Source organism: Megascapheus bottae, chromosome 25, assembly GCF_031878675.1.
Source record: "Megascapheus bottae isolate mThoBot1 chromosome 25, mThoBot2.hap1, whole genome shotgun sequence".
Classification (NCBI taxonomy): Eukaryota; Metazoa; Chordata; class Mammalia; order Rodentia; family Geomyidae; genus Megascapheus; species Megascapheus bottae.
The window spans coordinates 17,381,712-17,403,517 of NC_143533.1; the positions used below are offsets into that span (position 1 = coordinate 17,381,712).

At 40.0% G+C, this 21,806-nt stretch overlaps 1 protein-coding gene across 1 annotated transcript in view; it reads left to right on the forward strand.

Annotated features, from left to right (window-relative positions):
* Positions 1-20,733, forward strand: part of Trpm7 (transient receptor potential cation channel subfamily M member 7) — a 46,840-nt gene extending 26,107 nt beyond the window's left edge. The window contains exons 15-29 of the mRNA XM_090358421.1: positions 1,678-2,393; positions 3,874-3,941; positions 4,849-4,908; positions 5,621-5,717; positions 7,862-7,929; positions 10,299-10,333; positions 11,299-11,324; positions 14,258-14,308; positions 14,389-14,454; positions 15,421-15,704; positions 15,827-15,909; positions 16,019-16,224; positions 16,664-16,715; positions 17,031-17,137; positions 19,828-20,733. Coding sequence (XP_090214547.1) covers positions 1,678-2,393; positions 3,874-3,941; positions 4,849-4,908; positions 5,621-5,717; positions 7,862-7,929; positions 10,299-10,333; positions 11,299-11,324; positions 14,258-14,308; positions 14,389-14,454; positions 15,421-15,704; positions 15,827-15,909; positions 16,019-16,224; positions 16,664-16,715; positions 17,031-17,137; positions 19,828-19,958 — 2,050 coding nt within the window. The 3' untranslated portion in view covers positions 19,959-20,733. The remainder of the gene's footprint in view (positions 1-1,677; positions 2,394-3,873; positions 3,942-4,848; positions 4,909-5,620; positions 5,718-7,861; positions 7,930-10,298; positions 10,334-11,298; positions 11,325-14,257; positions 14,309-14,388; positions 14,455-15,420; positions 15,705-15,826; positions 15,910-16,018; positions 16,225-16,663; positions 16,716-17,030; positions 17,138-19,827) is intronic.
* The last annotated feature ends 1,073 nt before the right edge of the window (positions 20,734-21,806 follow it).

Below are 21,806 nucleotides of genomic sequence, written 5' to 3' on the forward strand. Positions count from 1 at the left end.
TCAAGGAGTAGGGTAGTAGTCTTGAGCTAAAGAGCTTAGGGTCAGCGCCCAGGACCAAAGTTCAAGTCCCATGACTAACCAAAAGGAAAAAAAAAATGCAATTTTAAGCTGGGAATGTGGCTTAGTGGTATTAAGCTGGGAATGTGGCTTAGTGGTAGAGTACTTACCTAGCATTCATGAAGCCCTGGGATAGATTCTTTAGTATCACATAAACAAAAAAGTGGAAGTGGCACTTTGGCTCAAGTGGTAGAGCACTAGCCTTGAACAAAAGCAGCTCAGGGGCAGTTCCTAGGTCTTGTGTTCAAACCCCAGAACCAGCCAAAAATTAATAATAATACAGTAAAATAACAATGCAATTTTAGGGGCCTGGAGTGTGGGCTGGTGTTAGAGTACACACCCAGTATGCACAAAACCTTGGGTTTAATTCCTCAGTAGAGAAGAAGCTGTAAGTGGTGCTGTGGCTCAAATAGTAGAGTGTTAGCTTTGAGAAGGCCAAGGACAGTGCCCAGGCCCTGAGTTCAAACCCTAGCACTGGTAAAAAAAAAAATAGTAAGGTGTTGTACAGAGGAGTTACCATTTCATAAAGTCAAATAATAAGTATTTCTTTTTGGACAGTATCACTCTTATGTTTTCCCCTAGTTTTCCTTCCTGTCCATAACTTACATAGTTCTTTTTTTATTTATTTTTATTTTGTCAGTCGTGGCGCTTAAACTCTGTCCCTGAAAGGTGTCCCTGAGCACTTTTTTTTTTCGTGGCGCTTAAACTCTGTCCCTGAAAGGTGTCCCTGAGCACTTTTCTTTTTTTTTTTTTTGGCTTGTCCTGGGGCTTGGACTCAGGGCCTGAGTGTTGTCCTTGGGCTTTCTCAAGGCTAGCACTCTACCACTTGAGCCACAGCACCACTTCTAGCTTTTTCTATATGTGGTACAAGAAATTGAACCTGGGTTTTTGTGCATGCTAGACAAGCACTCTCTACCACTAGGCCAAACTCACAGCCTATATAGTTCTTTTTTTTTAATGGTGTTTCACACATGCTTGATAAGAACTCTACCATTGAGCTAAATTCCCAGCCTTCTGCTGACTTTTTTTTTTTTCTTTTGCCAGTCCTAGGGCTTGAACTCAGGGCTTGGGCATGGTCCTTTAGCTTTCTCAAGAGTAGCACTCTACCACTTGAGCCCACTTAGATCTGAGGACCACGCTTTGAAGCTAGCTCAGGTAGGAAAGTCTGTGATTTAAAATAAAACGAAACAAAACATGGGGCTGGGAATGTGGCCTAGTGATAGAGAGTGGGAGGGAAAGAAAGCAAGTTGTGGCTCAAGTGGTAGAGCATTTGCCTTGAACAAAATCTCAAGTACAGCACCCAGGCCCAGAGTTCAAGCCCCAGCAGTAATTTAAAAAAAAAAAAATGTGTGTGTATGTGTGTGCTTAACTTTTTTTGTTAATTGGATTAGCAGTGCATCCTCTTAAACATGGGTATGTGGGTGTGCTTGTACTACAGTACTTCATAGTCTCACTTGGCTTTTTTTGCTTATGATTACTATTCTACCATTTGAACCATTACCTACCATCCATATACTTTATTTTTATAACTTGTTTGGATATTTATAAAACTTCTCTCATTCTGTTGTCACTTGTTGAGACTAAAAGAATTTCTATAAGTCTTTGTTTTCTTCCCTGCAGAGTGGAACAAATGTGCATTCAAATTAAAGAAGTTGGAGACCGTGTCAACTACATAAAAAGATCTCTACAATCCTTAGATTGTCAAATTGGACATCTGCAAGACCTTTCAGCCCTGACAGTAGATACACTAAAAACACTCACTGCTCAGAAAGCTTCTGAAGCCAGCAAAATTCATAATGAGATCACAAGAGAATTGAGTATTTCCAAACATTTGGCTCAAAACCTCATAGATGATGGTCCCACCAGACCTTCTGTGTGGAAAAAACACAGTGCTGTAAATACACTGAGCTCCTCTCTTCCTCAAGGTGATCTTGAAAGTAATAATCCTTTTCTTTCTAATATATTCATGAAGGATGAAATAGATCCTGACTATAATGTATTTGGTCAAGATTTGCCTGTAATCCCACAGAGAAAAGAATTCGGTTTTCCTGAGGCTGGTTCCTCTTGTGGTGCCTTATTCCAGAGTGCTGTTTCTCCTCCAGAACTGCGACAGAGACGACATGGGGTAGAAATCTTAAAATTACTTAATAAAGCTCAGAAAGTGGGCAGTTCACCAAATAGCACACCACATCTGTCATCCCCACCAACCAAATTTTCTGTTAGCACTCCCTCTCAGCCAAGTTGCAAAAGCCACTTGGAAATCATAACCAAAGATCAAGAAGCTGTCTTCTCCAAAGCTGCAGAAGGAGATAATATAGAATTTGGAGCATTTGTAGGTAAGTTTGGCAAACCCATTTGTATAGTATTATTACTTTTCACATAAAAAACCTATTACCATAGAAAAGTTTCTAGCTTATAAATGAACTCTTTTCATATAGTTTTATTTTAAAGGAATCAGAAGTAGGACAAATGAGTTGAATTTGGCTATAATACTTGGCATATCTCTCTCTGGTGACTTGCTTTCGTTATGTGGGCTCTGTCTTTGGAATTGTTGAAAGGACCTGAATGATTTGTGTTAGGTGCTTGGGAAGTACAAGAAGGTAGAAGGGTGGTGAGGAACAATGGGCAAGTATAATTAGGGTGACAAGGCCACTTATGAAAGTGAAAGGTAATACTTTAGGTCAACAGAGAAACACACACATATGCATATAAGTACTAGGGTCTGAACTCAAGGCCTTATACTTGTGAGGCAGGCCATTACTACTTCTGCCGTGTCCATGGCCTTTGTGGGGGAGGGAGGGAGCATGTGTGCGATTAGCCCACGTGAAACATTTGTCTTAGGCATTTCACATGCCAGTATTTACTGCTAAGCTTTATTAAAATACATAACACTTTTCTACATGCAGTCTGTTTTAAGAACATACATTTGCATATGCTTGCTAATACTGTGTGTGTGTGTGTGTGTGGCTTCTGTATTTTTTTTTTAACTAGTCCTGGGCCTGGGCACTGTCCTTGGGATTTCTCACGGCTAGAGCTCTACCACTTGAACTCTATAGTTTTTTTTTCTGTTTGTGGTACCGAGGAATCAACCCATGCATGCTAGGCAAGCACTCTACCACTAGGCCAAACTCCCTGCCCACTTTTGTATTTTTTTTTATTATAGTAAAAATAATTATCACCTTTAGGTTTGGGGGGTTCTTCCCTCCCCCACCTGCCGCCCAGGGTGTATGTGGTACTGATAGATTAAACCCAGGGCTTAGTGCATGCTAGGCAAGCATTCTTACCATCAGGCCACCCTCCAGCCCAGCTCATAGGTGTTAGCAGTTCACTCATACCATATATTGGCTTGCTTTAAAGGCCTTTTAGGGAGCTGGGAATGTGGCTTAGTGGTAGGGTGCTTGCCTAGTATACATGAAGCCCTGGTTCAATTCCTCAGTACCACATACACAGAAAAGGCCTGACATGGTGCTGTGGCTCAAGTGATGGAATGCTAGCCTTGAGCAAAAGAAGTTCAGGGATGGTACCCAGTCCCTGAGTTCAAGCCCCAGGACTGGCAAAAAATAAAAGGCTTTTAGCCTTTGCTAAAAGTTCAGCTACTAATCTTCACCAGCTTTGGGGGAGAGATTTTTAATATTCTCTAAAAAGCTCCAAGAGTACAAAGCTGTTAGATCATAATTACTTGGAAAAATGCAAAGTCATCAAAAACAGCTTGAAAAAATAAATGAGTTATTTGTATAGTCTTTAAGATAGTCATTACTGTGATATGTAAGAAAAACTGATTTTACTACAGTTTTTTATTTTCTTCTTCTGTTAAAGGGCACAGAGATAGTATGGATTTACAGAGGTTTAAAGAAACATCAAACAAAATAAAAGAACTATTATCTGTAAGTAAATTCTTATCTTGATAGCACAACTAGATGTAACTTCACTTTGCTGATATTCAAAGTGGAATTAAATATCCTCTCTATAGAACAGACTATCTCAATATGATAACCACATATATTTGAAGCTATGCTTATTTTGAAAAAACATAGAAACAAAGCCATGCCTATTATCCTGGCTATTCTGGAAGCTGAAATCTGGAAGGATTACTGGGTTAGCCCAGTCCCAGGCACAAAAGTCCACAAGACGCCATCTCCAAAGTTACCAGGAGTATCTCAGTGGTCACACACTGGTCAAGCAACCCTAGCAAGAGTAAGGCCTGAGTTATAAAATGTAAAGAACAGGGCCCGGGAGTTTGGCCTAGTGGTAGAATACTTACCTAGCATGTATAAAGACCCGAGTTTGATTCCTGGGCACCACATACATAAGGAAAAAAAAAAAGCCAGAAGTGGTGCTGAGGCCCTGAGCCCAAGCCCAGGATTGACAAAAAGAAAAAAAATATATATATATATATATATATTATATATTATATATACACATATATATGGCGAGAGAGAGAACTCGTACAAAATTAAAGGGTGTACTTTCTGTCGTAAGATTTATTTTTGTGGTTTTCATAAGTTAATTGTAGCTATTTAGCACCTCAGTGATAATAATATATTTGTACCAAGACAGTTCAGGGAACCTAGAAATGCTTAGACTTCTTTGTACCTCAAACAACTTATACTGTAGAAATAGTTAATTTTCAAATACCGTGAAAACAGGTTGACTAAAGATAAAAGGTCGATATTATTAGTTTGGAGCTTAATTTGCAAATTAAGGGGAAAAAAGTAATGATTATATTGAGTTTTTCTGTATTTGCCTTAAAGTTTGAAAATAATTGCATGATTTTTTTCCTGCCTCAAATAGGAACATCGGGATGATATGAGAAACACAATTATGGAATATTCAAAGATGCCTAAATATCAGGTAAAGTCTCATCTAGGTATATGGGAATCAGAAACTCGGCTTAACATATACATATGACATCAAATGAAGGCAGTATCTATAAGTTCAGAAAACTTTCCACAAAATTATAACTCTTGGGGCCGGGAGTTTGGCCTAGTGGTAGAGAGCTTGCCTAGCATGCACGAAGACCGGGGTTCAACTCCTCGGTACCACATACGTAGAGAAAAAAAGCCAGAAGTGGTGCTGAGGTTCAAATGATAGAGCTCTAGCCTTGAGAAAGTCTAAGGACAGTGATCAGGCCCTGAGCAAAGGACTGACAAAGCCCAGGACTGGCAAAAAAAAAAAAAAAAAATACACACACACACACACACACACACACCCCTCTTGCTAGGTGCCAGTGGCTCACATCTGTGATCCTAGCTGCTCAGAAGGCTGAGATCTGAGGATCATGGTTCAGAGCCAGCCCAGGCACTAAGGTCCGTGAGATTCTTATCTCTAATTAACCACCAGAAAACCAGAAGTGGCACTGTGGCTCAAGTGGTAGAGAAATAGCCTTGAGCTGAAGAGCTCAAGGACAGCTTCCAGGCCCAGAGTTCAATCCCCGAGACAGACAAAAATATAGCTCTCACAGTATTTTTGAATCTCGTTAATTCTGAAGCATAGATTGAGGGACTCTTAGAACAGTGGCGTGAGATATAGTTGGATTGTTTTTAATACCATGCTATATTGACAGAGTGATAGTCCTTCTGAAACCACATCGAAGCATGTGAGTTCTCATGCTGGATTTCCTGAGTGTCACAAGACCTCTGCTTCTCCTCGCTCAGAGAAAGGTGAGTAGGTATGGCTCCGAAGTCCCTGAGCTCTAGATATGTTGTGTGTTTGTCAATACCTGCATTAGAAGACAAAGATTCTGGTCTATAGTTGTTACTGGAGCCATGGAATGATAAGTAATGCATGTAATCTTAACATTCTTTTATTTGTAGATTCTTCAATCTGTAAACATAAAATATAAAGATTTACCTTTTACAGATGTAATCTTTGTCATCTATTTCAGAGTTATCTTCCTTCACTCCTTAAAAAAAGAAAAAACAAAAAAGCTGGGCATGGTGGCTCACTCCTATAATGCTAGCTACTCTGGAGGCTGAGATCTGAGGATCCCAGTTCAAAGCCAGCACGGGCACAAAAGAACCTAAGATTCTTATCTCCAATTAACTTTTTAAAAAAGGGAAGTGGGGCTTGGCTCTGTCATCCTAGCTGCTCAGGAGGCTGAGATCTGAGGATCACAGTTCAAAGCCAGCCTGGGCACTAAAGTCTGTGAGACTCCTATCTCTACTTAACCACTAGAAAACTGGAAGTGGCACTGTGGCTGCGGCTCAAGGGGTAGGGCAATAGCCTTGAGCTGAAGAGCTCAGGGACAGTGCCCAGGCCCAGAGTTCCATTCCCATGACCACCAAAAACAAAACAGAACAAACAAAAAAAAACCAGCTTGGGAAAGGGAAATTGGAAGAAAAACATGGGAAGGGCTATCCTTGTTTAAGAAATAATTGTATCTACTATCTGACAAATGTAGTATAACCCTCTTCAGTTTAGAGATTACTTTTTTTAGAGTGATCTATCGATCTATATAAATATATGTAATATATAAATCTATATAAATCTATTTTATATATAAATATATAGAGATATAGATACAGATATATCACTCAGACAGTAAATTACAATTTTAAAAGATTAGCCAAAAAAACCCCGAAAAAACAGTTTAGGGGCTGGGAATGTGGCTTAGTGATAGAGTGCTTGCTTGCTTAGCATGTATGAAGCCCTGGGTTTAATTCCTCAATAACACATAAAACAGAAAAGGCCAGATGGGCGCTGTGGCTCAAGTGGTAGAGTACTAGCCTTAAGCAAAAGACAGAGACAGTGCCCCGGCCCGGAGTTGAAGCCCGAGGGAGGACTGGCCAAAAAAAAAAAAAAAAGGCAAATACATAAGATTATTTCAGTAGCTACACAAAAGGGATTTGATAAAATTCAGCATATGAATTGACCTATAAGCCTGGCCCCAGTAGCTTGTGCCTGTAATCCTAGTTACTCTGGCATTAAAGTCCATGAGCCTCTTATCTCCAGTTAACCACCAGAAAACCAGAAGTGGCACTGTGGCTCAAAGTGGTAGAGCAATATCCTTGAGCTAGAGCTCACGGACAGTGCTTGGGCCCGAATTGAAGCCTCACAACTAACAACAAAAAAAAAAAATTAAAAAATAAATAAATTGAACAATGCTCCTCGCCCTTTTTTGCTTTAATTATTTTTTTAAGATAGGCACCTACCTTTTTGGACTATGATTCTCCTGCCAATACCATGCTAGCTAGGATATCTAGCTAGGATTAGCTAGGATTGTGCCCCATGCCTGGTTCAAAGTTACCATCCATATTTATTGCAACATTTGTTATTTATAACAAGAAGAAATTTGTCTAAGTATGTTATTGTATATTCATTATATGAAATTAAAGAGAACGTCAATAGTAAGGGAAGTTCTCTGTGTACTTCTAATCTCTAAACTGAAGTTTTTAAAAGGCAGGCCCAGGAGTTGGGGCCATCCTGCGTGGTCATAATAGCAAGCACCTGAGTCTTCAAAACAAAAAGCTCAGGCCCAAAACACTGGCGATTCATAGCATCTCTTTGTATGGAAAAGAAGGGTGTTTGGGGAAAAACATGCACTCAATACACAGATTAAACAGTTTGGATTTGGGAGCAAAAAGACAGATATTTAACTTTTATACACTTGTCCCTTAATGCCTTTTCACAATAAATTGAGTAGTTTATCCATTGTGTTTAGCAGTGTTGGAAGAGAACAAATTATTTTACAAAGGTTGTATTGTACCTTAAGAACACTTTGTGCTTGGTTAGTTAGTACTAAACAACAAAAAAACAAAACCAACTTTAGATGTCTGACTTTGTATCTTTTTAAATTTCCTTTTAGCAGAAAGCAGTAGAACTATATCTACAGAAGATACTCCTGAAGTAGATTCCAAAGCAGCTTTGCTACCGGTTTGTACATTTCAATTTAAAAAGTGCATATGGTTAGCTCTGTTTTACTGAAGAAGAGTTTAAAGATATCAGTATATACAAGATTGTATCTAGCTTTAAAATTTTTTTATCTTGCGGCACCATGTGCATGATGCAGATACACAATACTTGTTTATAAAGTGACTAGTCAGTTTTTACAAAAGACAGAATCTTGCTTTGTTTGAGGAAAAAGTAATTATATAGACTCATTCCTAGCCAGTTAAATAATTTCTGATTTAATAAATTCCCATTCACAAAGCTGACTTGGAACCATGATAGATATCTCAGGAAAAAAACAGGAATATTTTTTCTTTATGGTCAGATATGTACAAAGCAGTGCTCATAATAGGATGAGTCAAATTGCAGCTTAGGCCCAGTGCAGTGGCTTACACCTGTAATCCTAGCTGCTCAGGAGGCTGAGATCTGAGGATCACAGTTCAAAGCCAGCCCTAAAGTCCGTGAGACTCCTATCTCTACTTAACCACTAGAAAACTGGAAGTGGCGCTGTGGCTCAAGGGGTAAGGCAGTAGCCTTGAGCTGAAGAGTTCAGGGACAACACCCAGACCCAGAGTTCAAACCCTGTGAAGACAAAAGAAAGTTGCAATTTGATAAGAGTTTGCCATTAAAAATCATGAGTTTAGGGGCCAGGAGTTTGGCCTAGTGGTAGAGTGCTTGCCTAGCATGCACGAAGACCCGGGTTCAATTCCTCGGTAAGCACATACATAGAAAAAAGCCAGAAGTGGTGCTGAGGCTCAAGTGGTAGAGCTCTAGCCTTGAGAAAGTCCAAGGACAGGGCTCAGGCCCTGAGCTCAAGCCTAGGACTGGCAAAAAAAAAAAGAAAATGAGTTTAAACCAGACATTGATGACTGTTGTGCAGTCATCTCTGCTCAAAGCTAGCCTGGTTTCACATTGCATGAGCTACCTACCGTTGGCTCATGCCTGTAGTCCTATAGCTACTCAAGAGCTGAGAGATCCTGTTTAAAAGCCAGCCTGGGCAGGAAAGTCCATGAGACTTTTTATTTCCGATTTACCACCTAAAAGCCAAAAATGAAGACCTGGCTTAAATGGTAGCGCACTAGTCTTGGACAAAAAGAGCTCAGGAACGATGCCCATGCCTCGAGTTCAAGCCCTGGGACAGACACACACACACACACACAAAAAAGGGAAAATTTGAAACATTAGGTAAGAGAAAGATACAAAGGATGGCAGGCCAGGTACTGTGGTTCATGCCCATAGTGCTACCTATTCAGGAGGCTGAAATCTGAGGATCAATGGTAAGAAAGCTCATGAAACTCTCATCTCCAGGTAAGCTCCAGAAGAGCTGCCAGTGGAGCTGTTGTACAAGTGATAGAGAGCTAGCTTTGAGCAAAATAGCTAAGGGACAGCACCCAGTCCCTGAGTTCAGTCCCCAAGATGAGTATATAACACACACACACACACACATACACACACACACACAGGCAGATACAAAAAAAAAAATGTAGAGAGGGAAACAGATCAAGCATATCTAAAGAGAGAATTATTCAAAATGGAATACAACACAACAGCAGTTGCAAGTAGACTTAGAAAAATATAAATACAGGGAAATATTTATTATTGGCCATGAGGAAGTAGGTTGAATTTGAAAAGATAGGACTGGATTAGGACTTTCAATTTGATAAAATATATAAAAATTAAATTCAGCAAATGTCCCTCAAGCCAAGCAAGTTCCTACCTTAGAAATATAAATCTGGCCAGGCCCAGGCCCAGGGGTAGGATGGTAGCCTTGAGCTGAAGAGCTCAAAGACAGGCCTAGTTCAAGCCCCATGACCCACAAAAACAAACAAACAAAACCATATATATATATATATATGAGAGAGAGAGTATGTCAGAGAGAGAGAGAGGTTACAGATGTTCTTTCTTTGAATATTCATTTCATGAGTTCAAGCCCCATGAGCCACAAAAAAACCCCATATATAGAGAGAGAATTATAGATAGATATATAGTACGATGTTACAGGTGTTTATTTTCTTTGAATATTCATTTCATGAGTTTGATTTTTCTGTTTGTATTTTGAGTTTTTTGGCAAGAAGTGTGTACAGGGACATGATTTGAGGAGAATAATATTGCCATCAGAAAAAAAAAGAATAACTAGAAAAATAGGAAATAACGGCTCTGAAATGTATCCATCTTTTGGTGGTTATATAATTTATTTTTAAGTTGGATGAAAGAAGGATTTGGAAAGTCTTAGTGCTTCTTTCTTAAATAATACTAAAAACAGTGGTAAATAGTTAACATTGCTATTTTAGATTATTGCTTCATCTAGAGTTTTTGTCTTTACATTTTTGTTTTGTGTTTGGTTTTGACTAAAGGATTGGTTACAAGAAAGACCATCAAACAGAGAAATGTAAGTTAGTCTTTTCTTATTATTAACCTGAAAGAGATATGCTACACCTAAGTTTAACTTAACATTGGGTTTGACACACACACTGAAATTCTTAGAGCAAACAATTTGCCTGGCCAGGCATGGTGGTACACATTTATAATCCCAGCACTCAAGAGGTAGAAGCCAGGAGGGGGATGAGTGAAGCCAGCCCAGGCTATTTCTAGAGGGGGAAAAAAATTAAAAACCTCTCCATTTGTTTCCCTTACCTATTATAAATAAATACATTGAACATTTGGAGGAAATTTTCAGTTTTAGAAATGGAGTTTTATAAAACATATCTTTAACTCTTCTCTTACTTTCTTTTTATACCAGTTCCAGTATGTTTAGAATGATGGAATAGTATTTCAAGACATTCATTGTAAGAGTATTGAAATGAATCTTCATAAATAAGAAATCATAAAATAATTCATCCTGTTACTATTAAACTTCAGTTTGGCACTTAATATTTATACAGGCTTAATCTCTATATACAAGTCGTTGGCACAGTAGATATATGTATGTGGATATATACATACTTTACATATGGATTAGAAGTAACTAAAGGTAATTGGTAAAGAAATTCCTTAACAATATTGCATTAAATAATTGTAATAACCTTATAAAACAAAAAGACCAAAACTAAAATTCTCTCTCGGTGCTGATGGCTCACACCTGTCGTCCTAGCTATTCACGAGGCTGAGATCTGAGGATCCCGGTTCCTAGCCACCCCAGGCAGGAAAGTCCGTAAGACTCATCTCCAGTTAACCACCTAAAAACCAGAAGTGGTGCTGTGGCTCAAGAGCACTAGCTTTGAGCTGAGTTGTTCAGGGACAGTGCCCAGGCCTGGAGTTCAAACCCCATGACCAACATAAAACAAATAAACCAACAAAAAAACAAAACCCTAAAATTGTGATGCAACTTATATTATTTTTTGTTTGTTTCCTTAGGCCATCTGAAGAAGGAACATTAAATGGTGAGTCCATATGGTAGATTCTAATGCAAAAAAACCTGAGTCATAAATGATCCTTTAAATACATTTCCTAGGCAAGACATTTTATTTTGTTTTTTGTTTTTTGTTTTGCCAGTCCTGGGCTTAAGCTCAGGGCCTGAGGACTGTCCTTGGATTTTTCTCAAGGCTAGAACTCTACCACTTGAGCCTCAGCACCACTTCTGGCTTTTTCTAAGTATGTGGTACCAAGGAATCGAACCCGGGTCTTTGTGCATCCTAGGCAAGCACTCTACCACTAGGCCAAACTCCCGGCCCTACGCAAGACATTTTAAGCTCCAAGTCTGAAAAGTTGGAAAATGGTTCTGTCACATAGTGCTCTAATAATATATGCTTCATAAACCCTGAATCAGCATGTGAATGATGGTCTCTTTCTGTCACCACCTCCCCATTTATCAACACCCAAAGGCAGACTGTTGAAATACCCCAGCTTCTTATAATCCTTGCCCCTAACATATGAATTCCTGTGTGTGTACACGTGTACACTGTATAAGTGGAATCATGCGGTATGTACTATTTGTTTTCAACTTTTTTCTCTTGAAATGTTTATTTTGTTATTGTTGTTGTGCTGATTCTGGGGCTTTAACTCAGTGACTAGCTCCTGTCCCTGAGGTTTTTTGCTCAAGGCTAGGGCTCTACCACTTGAGCCACAGCTCTACTGACTTTTTAAAGCAAGTTCATTGGAGATGAGTTTCATGGCATTTCCTGGCTTTGAACTGCAGTCCTCAGATCTCAGCTGCCTAAGTACGATTTCAGGCTTGAGCCAATGGCTCCTGGCTCTTAATGTGTTTTTATAGGATTTATCAGCATGATGTAGTGGTAAGTTGTGCACTGTATTTTCATACCTGCTCTTTGGTGGACATGTCAGGAGTTAAGATTTCTGTTGCTGTATGCCTACGTATGGATTGCTGGGTCTTAGTCTATGCATGTGTTCACATGTAGTAATTACTGTCAAATAGTTTTCTAAGTGGTTATACCAGTTTGAGCTTCCCTTGTAATTTTATTTCTGGTCTGTGTTCTTCCATCAAAAAGGTTTGACCTTATCCCTCTACTCTTCGGATTTACATTTTTCCCATTGTCATTCACTAAGGCCCAGGGTCCTTTTTCCTCATGGAGTATAGGCTCTTAAAATCTTCCCAACTATTCTTTTTTTTTTTTTTTCTTTTTTTTGGCCAGTCCTGGGCTTGAGCTCAGGGTCTGAGCACTGTCCTTGGACTTTCTCAAGGCTAGAGCACCACTTCCAGCTTTTTCCTATGCATGTGCTACCGAGGAATCAAACCCAGGTCTGTGTGCATTCTAGGCAAATACTGCACTAGACCAAACTCCCGGCCCCCCATACCCTTCACCTTTTTCAAAAAATAAGTCCTGGGGGACCTGGAGTTTGGCCTAGTGGTAGAGTGCTTACCTAGCATGCATGAAGACCCGGGTTCAATTCCTCGGTACCACATACATAGGGGGGAAAAAGCCAGAAGTTGTACTGAAGACTCAAGTGGTAGAGCTCTAGCCTTGAGGAAGTCCAAGGACAGTGCTCAGACCCTGAGCTCAAGCCCAGGACTGACAATAATAATAAGTCCTGGGGCTTAAACTTGGGGCGTGGGCATCATCCTTGGATACTTTTTGCTCAAGGCTCTGCCATTTGAGCTACAGCACCATTTCCATCTTTTTCTGAGTATGTGGTACCAAGGAATTGAACCCAGGACTTCCTACATGTGAGGCGGGCACTACCACTAGGCCATGCTCCTGGCCCCGGCTCTTCACTTTTTTAGAGGTGCTTATGTTCACTCTCGTTAGATTGAAACCTGGGCTGTGAACTTAAAGCACTTGTAGGGGTTACTTGTGTGTTGATGCCTATAGAACTAGAATATTTTAGACGGAGATCCCAGTTGGTATGGGATCTGAAACCTCCCCCTCCTACACCTCCATATGTGGTGCCTTGAACATGTGTGTGTAAGTGTGTGTATATACTTACACACTACTAATCTGTTGACTAAATTCTTTCTCCTGCGAGATAATACTTGCAGTTTTCACATGTAGTCTGGAAACTAAACACAGCAGATTTGGTTTATTCCTGAATTTTAGTTTCTTTTCTTTTTTGCCATTCGTTGTACTTGAACTCAAAACCTGAACTCTATCCTTGAGCCTCTCTGTGCTCAAATCTAGCTTGAGCCACAGTGGCACTTCTGACTTCTTCTGTTTATGTGGTACTGAGAAATCAAACCCAGGGCTTCATGCATGCTAAGCAAGCACTCTACCACTAGGCCACATTCCCAGCCCCGATCTTTGCTTCTTATGACATTTAAATTAAAAAAAGTGCTGCGGAAAAGGGACTCTGTGGGGATGGGGGTACATTTCAGAATATTATCTTCTCATAGTAGACCTACTACTGTGGTTACATGGCAGTCTCTAAATCCAAAAGGTCATTACTAAAGATTTTTCTTTCTGAATGTATGCTGTAGAGCCACACGTGCTGTTCCCTGCAGGCCGCCATGTCTACTGGGCAGTCAGCCCTGGTGTGGCCTAATGGAGTTCATTCATTCATTCATTCATTTATTTTATTTATTTATTTATTTATTTTTTGCCAGTCCTGGCCTTGGGCTCAGGGCTTGAGCACTGTCCTTGGACTTTCTCAAGGCTAGCACTCTACTACTTGAGCCTCAGCACCACTTCTGGCTTTTTGCTATGTATGTGGAGTACTGAGGAATCCGGGTCTTCGTGCATGCTAGGCAAGCACTCTACCACTAGGCCAAACTCCCAGCCCCCTGGAGTTCATTTATGTGACACAGGGCCGGGTATCATTTTGGACTGGTTACATAAAAGAAATTTTAGATGATAGTTTAATAACCAAAAATCTACGCTCTGCTAGCAATTTTTTTAACAGCCTCTTTTATTTGCCTTTTTAGGTCTTGCTTCTCCATTTAAGCCAGTATTGGATACAAATTACTATTATTCAGGTCAGTAATATTAAAAACAAAATGTAGTCATGTTTTGGATCTTTGGAGAGATTTCCTTATTTCTCTTTTATTTTTTTCAGCTGTGGAAAGAAATAATTTGATGAGGTTATCACAGAGCATTCCGTTCACCCCTGTGCCTCCAAGAGGTGATTTCACTTTTCATTTCACTTTTCATTGTAACAGACTATGGGTGGTGAACAAAGAAAAGGGATCACACTTAACAAATGACAAACACAGCATCTGTGGAACAGACAGCTTTCCCCATCTGTCTGTGTTTTAATATACCATTTAGAGTTTTAGTTCTATCTGAAAGTTTATCTTTTTTTTTTTTTTTGCCAGTCCTGGGCTTGAGCTCAGGGCCTGAGCACTGTCCTTGGACTTTCTCAAGGTTAGAGCTCTACCACTTGAGCCTCAGCACCACTTCCGGCTTTTTTCTATGTATGTGATACCAAGGAATCAAACCTGGGTCTTTTGTGCATGCTAGGCAAGCACTCTACCACTAGGCCAAACTCCCGGCCCCTGAAAGTTTATCTTAACTACTTTTTTTTTTTTTTTTTCTGGGCCTGGGGCTTGAACTCATGGCCCAGGTGCTGTCCTATGCCTCTTTGTGCTCCAAGGCCAGCACTCTACCACTTGACTCACAGACACCTCTTCTGGTTTTGGATGATTAATTTAAGCTAAGAGTCTTACAGACTTTCCTTCCCTGGCTGACTTCAAATCTCAGGCTTCAGATCTCAGCCTCCTAAATAGCTAGGACTTAGTTAAAAGTCCTAGTCAAACATACTAAAAGGGACTGGGAGTTTGTCTAGTGGTAAAAGTGTTTGCCTAGCATGCAGGAAGACCCAGAAGTGGTGCTGAGGCTCAAGTGGTAGAGATCTAGCCTTGAGAATGTCAAAGGACAGGCCTCAGGCCCTGAGCTCAAGCCCAGGATTGGCCAAAAGAAAGTACTAAAAGCCAGTACATGTTTTTATTTCCTATAATTTATCACACTAAACTCATTTTGCAGCTACCTCTTATTTTATCTTCTCTTTAAATGTAGCATGGGTATCTATAAATGTTTCTTTTGTTGTTTTAGACTTCTGAGTTTATCTTAAACTGTGTCTGTGTTTCAGGGGAGCCAGTCACAGTGTACCGTCTGGAGGAGAGTTCGCCCAGCATCCTGAATAACAGCATGTCTTCTTGGTCACAGCTTGGCCTTTGTGCCAAAATAGAATTTTTAAGTAAAGAGGAGATGGGAGGAGGTTTACGAAGAGCTGTCAAAGTCCAGTGCACCTGGTCAGAGCATGATATCCTCAAATCTGGACATCTTTATATTATCAAATCTTTTCTCCCTGAGGTGATTAACACATGGTCAAGTATTTATAAAGAAGATACAGTTCTGCATCTCTGCCTCAGAGTAAGTGCCAGGGAATACATAACTGTGGGCCATAAAATGAGTTTCATATTTTTACTTGTAAAGCATGCTAATCAGGGAAAATCTTGGTTTAAATTCTGATCATGTTTCTCCCACCTGTGTAGGAAATTCAGCAGCAGAGAGCAGCACAGAAGCTCACATTTGCCTTCAATCAAATGAAGCCCAAGTCCATCCCGTACTCCCCAAGGTAAGTCTTTATGTTTTCTCAGATCATTCCAACCTTTAGGATTGATGTTGAACATTCATCAAGACTCTGACTAACAAAACTGCTATTAATATTTGTCACTTTTCCATAGGTTCCTTGAAGTTTTCCTACTGTATTGCCATTCAGCAGGACAGTGGTTTGCTGTAGAAGAATGTATGACTGGAGAATTTAGAAAATACAACAATAATAATGGTGATGAGATAATTCCAACTAATATTCTGGAAGAGATTATGCTAGCCTTTAGCCACTGGACTTACGAGTATACCAGAGGAGAATTATTGGTACTTGATCTGCAAGGTACGTTTATTAAATTATTGCAAAGGTGATATTATGAAGTAGTGTTTTACCTTTTAGTAACATAACTTTATTTGGCAATTTGTTTAGAAATCTAAGAAATTACGTTGGCTGGGTGCCTGTGGCTCACACCTATAATCCTAGCTATTCAGGAGGCTGAGATCTGAGGATCTCAGTTTAAAGCCAGCCCAGGCACTAAAGTCCATGAGAATCTTATCTCCAATTTAACCCAGAAAACTGGAAATGGCACTGTGACTTAAGGAGTAGGGTGGTGGCCTTCAGCTGAAGAGCTCAGGAACAGCGCCCAGACCCAGAGTTCAAGCCCCATGACCAACCAAAAAAGGCAAAAATTAGGTTGATATGTTGATCATAATAGTAATAGAGCTATCTGATTTGAATGGTGTTACAATATAAATTGTTTTTTTTTCATATACATATAAAGGTGTAGGTGAAAATTTGACTGACCCATCTGTGATAAAAGCAGAAGAAAAAAGGTAATAAGTTTAAACAACTTTGGGGGATGGAAATGTGGCTTAGTGGTAGAGTGCTTGCCTAGCATGCATGAAACCCTGGGTTTGATTCTTCAGTATCACATACACAGAAAAGCTAGAATTGGCACTGTGGTTCAAGTGGTAGAGTGTTAACCTTGAGCAAAAGAGGCTCTCAGGGACAGTGCCAAGGCTCTGAGTTCAAGCCTTGGGACTGGCAGTAAAAGAAAAACAAAAGTTTTGACAACTTTTAAGGCATAGTTTGATGAGTTCAAATTCACTCGCATTAACTTTTTCTTTTTTGAACTACCAATTTCACAGGTCCTCTGATATGGTTTTTGGCCCAGCCAATCTAGGAGAAGATGCAATCAAAAACTTTAGGGCAAAACATCACTGTAATTCTTGTTGTCGAAAGCTTAAACTTCCAGGTAAGAATTTTCTGTTTCTTGAGACAGTGTCACTACATAGTATAGGCTGGCCTTGAACTTGGATCCTCTTGTCTCAGCCTCCTGAGAAGTTGTTTCACAGTCTTGTGCATCGCAGACAGGTGCCATCATAGCTAGCCTTAACATTTTCTTATTTCCTTTTTTTTTGTTTTTTTTTTTTTTTTGCCAGTTCTGGGGCTGTAACAGGGTTTGAGCACTGTCCTTGTGCTTTCTCAAGACTTGAGCCTCAGCACCACTTCTGGCTTTTTTTCTATGTATGTGGTACCAAGGAATCAAACCCGGGTCTTTGTGCATGCTAGGCAAGCACTCTACCATTAGACCAAACTCCTGGCCCTAGCATTTTCTTATTTTCTTAATCAGTACATATAGCTGATTATTGCAGTACTAAGGCGAGATTAAAAAAAACAACAACACGAGCCAGGTGTGGTGGCTCACACCTGTAATCCTAGCTTCTCAGGAGGCTGAGATCTGTGGATAGTGGTTCAAAGCCAGCCCAGGCACTAAAGACCCTGAGACTCTTATCTCTAATCTCTAGAAAGCTGGAAATGGGGCTGTGGTTCAAGGGATAGGGTGGTAGCCTTGAGCGGAAGAGCTCAAGGAAGGAGAGCACCCAGGCCCAGCGTCCAAGCCCCACAACTGACCAGAAATAGATATAAAGTAAGTTACTTAGAGGTCTGGGAATAGTTACTAGATCTAGTGATTAAATAGACCTTTTTTTTTTTTTTGCCAGTCCTGGGCTTGAGCTCAGGGCCTGAGCACTGTCCTTGGACTTTCTCAAGGCTAGAGCTCTACCACTTGAGCCTCAGCACCACTTCCGGCTTTTTTCTATGTATGTGGTACCGAGGAATCGAACCCGGGTCTTCATGCATGCTAGGCAAGCACTTTAACCACTAGGCCAAACTCCCAGCCTTAAATAGACTTTTAAATTTGCGTTGGAAAAAGAGTTTTACATGAATTAGGCATAGGAAATCGAAATATCTTCTCTCAAGATAGTAGTTTTGGGGTTGGAAACATGGTTCAAAAGTATGTTGTTCCAGCATAACAAGCTAGTGAAGACTCTTGATTCAAATCTCTTTTGTTTTTGTTTTTGTCAGTTGTGAAGCTTGAACTCAGGACGTGACCTGGGCGCTGACCCTAAGGTCTCTCATTCAAGGCTAGCCATATACCACTTTGGGCCACAGCACCACTTCTGGTTTTCTCTGGTGGTAAATTGGAGATAAGAATATCACCTCGATCCTTAGATCTCAGCCTCCTGAGTAGCTAGAATTACAGATACAAGCCACCAACACCTAGCTTTCCTCTCCCTCCACCCCTCCCAAAGAAAGTAATCTTTGAACTGTAATTCCTCCGGTGTATATCACCTTTACATTAACAATAACAAAGGGGGGGGATTGGGAAGTGGGGGTGGGTCCCGTGGCTTGAATTTGGCCTGGGTGCTGTCCCTGAGCTCTTGAGCCCAAGGCTACCACTTCCAAGCCCAGCCCCACTTCCCTCTAGCGGTTCATTGGAGATAAGATCTCAGTCCTTTTGTGCCCGGGCTGGCTTTAAACCTTGATCTCAGATCTCATCCTTCAGAGTAGCTAAGAGGTGTGAGCCACCTCGCCCCCGTGGAAAAATGTATTTTTTAAAGGGTAGTAATTTTTGTATTTGAAGAATTAGAAATTTCTCAACTGTGAATGTTTAGCATAAGCCAGTGATTCGTCCTTTGATGTGTGTCAGAAACCACTGTGGAACTTACTTAAAAATGTTACTTGCCTTAAGCTGTAGTAAGTCCCATCCACTAAAACCATTAATGTACTAGCTAAGAGAGTAGACTCTGGAGCTAGACTGGTTGGCTCTCGAGTGCCTGTGCAAGAAAGGTTTACTTTTGAGGATTAAGCAAGTTGGCGTTTTAAAGTACTTTAGAGCAATACCAGTGATATGATAAGCATTATTAGTTGTTTGAATGACATTTTTTATTTGATTTGTTGTTAATATACAGAAATACTATTGATTTTTGTTATGTTTAACCAACTTTGCTGTCTTGTTTAACCTACTTTTTTCTAAGAGCAAATGGTATTTTAGTAGGTTGAAAACATTTCCTTGTACTCTTTGTTTCTTGGAAATGCTTGTCCTGAGTAGATATTGGATGTTTTTTTCTGTGTCTTTTAGCAAGGATTTGTGATTTTTGTTTGATCAGGTAATACAGTATATTGCATTGGATTTGAGATTTTTGTGTGATCTTAGTGTTGGCTTGTTTTTGCCATGGTAGAAATCCAACTCAAGGTCCTGTCCTGCTAGGAAAAAAACACTCTGCCACTAAACACACGCAAGCCTGCATCCCATACATGATCATTTTTGAATGTTCAACCAATTAATGTATATAAATTTTGTGACTCTTACATGTGTATATTGGACACTTTTCTTTCTTTTGCTTAAGGCTAGCACTCTGCCCCTTGAGCCACAGCACCACTTCTAGCTCTTTGTGAGTATGTGGTACCAAGGACTTGAGCCCAGGGCTTCATGCATGCTGGGCGAGCACTCTACCACTAGGCCACGCTCCTGGTCCAAATGGGTAACATTTTTGAGAAACATGTTTAAGGAAAACTGGTTTTGAAACAAATGTTGTTCGTTTTCCATTTGTAAAAACTGACTTTCCTTTTGCTTTCTTCCTTTTTTGGATGGGATCATAGATCTGAAGAGGAATGACTACACGCCTGATAAGATTACATTTCCTCAGGATGAGGCCTCAGATTCGAATCCTGAGCCTGCAAATTCCACCAAAGAATCCGAATCAACTAATTCTGTTCGTCTGATGTTATAATGTTCTGAATCATTGGTTTTGCTTACACCTCACAAAAAAATGTTCCCATGTCACTTTTCCTTCAGGAGGAAAAAGCTTGGTAATACAGAAAGGTGTATGCAAATTAATTTGCTGGCCCCAGCATCATTTAGAGGTCAATATTTGGCCAGATTAAAATTGTCAGTTACAAACTCAGCTGGCAATTGAGAAAGTTTAAAGGTAATGGGAAATTAGTGTTCATACCTTGTGAAAGGGCTCTGTGTAGACAGAGTCTCATTTGACTTTGTTCCAATGAGAGTGTCATCTCTCATATGGTACAGTACCATTAACCAAAGTTAGGTGTCCATGCACATTTAACCGGCAGCTGGTGTTTGCCATTCGGCTAGAGAAATGAAGTCACTTAGCCATTGTGTGAAATGGCAATTGGAAGTTCAGTGGTAACGCCAGTTTCTTAACTAGATGCTTGCTGGCCGCAGGAAGGGAGACAACTCCTTAGAATTCTAGACTCGCAGGGGAATGACAAAGCTGGAGCTAAAGACCATATTTGTTTTTGTTTTTCATTTTTTCCTGTCGTACTGAGGATCAAACCGAGATCGTCAAAAAGACTTTTTTTTTCTAAGGGGGATTATATTCAAGAATCAGGCCTAGACTCCATATTCAAAAATAGAATCTGTTTGGGGGTCTGTGAGTTTGGGGGTTTTTTGTTGTTATTGGGGTTTTTTTGTTTTTGTTTTTGTTTTTGTTAACTAGAGCTCAAATTGTGGAAAAGTTATTTGGGTTGCTTTTTTTTTTTTTTAACACATTATCAAGTCACTGTTTAACGGTAGAAAGCCATGGTAAAAGGAGGAACTGAACTAACTCCCTGTCAGCGAGGACGCCTGTGAGAAAGTCAAAGTACTTCTTTCCTGCCTGTGTCTTTAGTGACAACCCAGAAATTACCTACTCTCCAAACCTGTTACCGCCCTGTACATCCAGTCAAGCGTAAACGTGAACTCCCACCTGAACCTTCAACTGTGTCAGAACATGTGAACATGAATGTCACTTGTGGTACTTATTTAAGAATCAGTTGAGTTGCTTTATTGTGCGATGTCGGGAATTGCAATGCCACTTTATGCCAGGAAGATGTAACTTAACTGCCCAGATATTTTGCGTATCCCACTGCAAGAAAAGCTGATCTACTGAAGTTTTATGCTTTTGATTTTATTTCCTTTTTATTTCCTAGGTACTAATTTTTATTTTTATTTTGAAGGGAGCAGTGTAAAGCTTATTTGTATTCCGTAGTGTATCTCATAGATACAACCAAGGCAGGCAGAAATAAGCTGTTTAATAGTGTTTAATATTGATGGGGGGAGGAGAGAAAAGTGTATTACTTAAAGATATTATACTATATACATTTTGTATATCATTAAATCTTTAAAAGAAATGAAATAAATTTATTCTTGTTTACAGATGTTTAATGAGTTTAATTATCTTCAGAGTGTTGGTTTATTTTTTAGAGTGACAATTTTTTTAATGAGCCATTATACACCTGTGACTTTTAACATCAACTTGTACAGTATGTAAATTGATACACATTTCCTACTGTTAAGTCTCTTTCTTCTTGGCCAGAAAAGAAATTGTGGGTATCTGATCTTATGTGGATTAGTTTTACAAGATGAGAATAGTAGCTAATGCTAGGCATATTTTCTCTCTCTCTCTCTCTCTCTCTCTCTCTCTCCCCCCCCCCCCCCCGCCGGGGGTTGGGGAAGGGCTGTTGGTCATGGAGCCAACCATCTTATAAAGTGGATGTGTTATGATCTGTTTTACTAACTAGAGAATCAATGCTAGAGAGACTGAGGCCACACTGGGAGGGAAGGCTGCCCCTGAGCC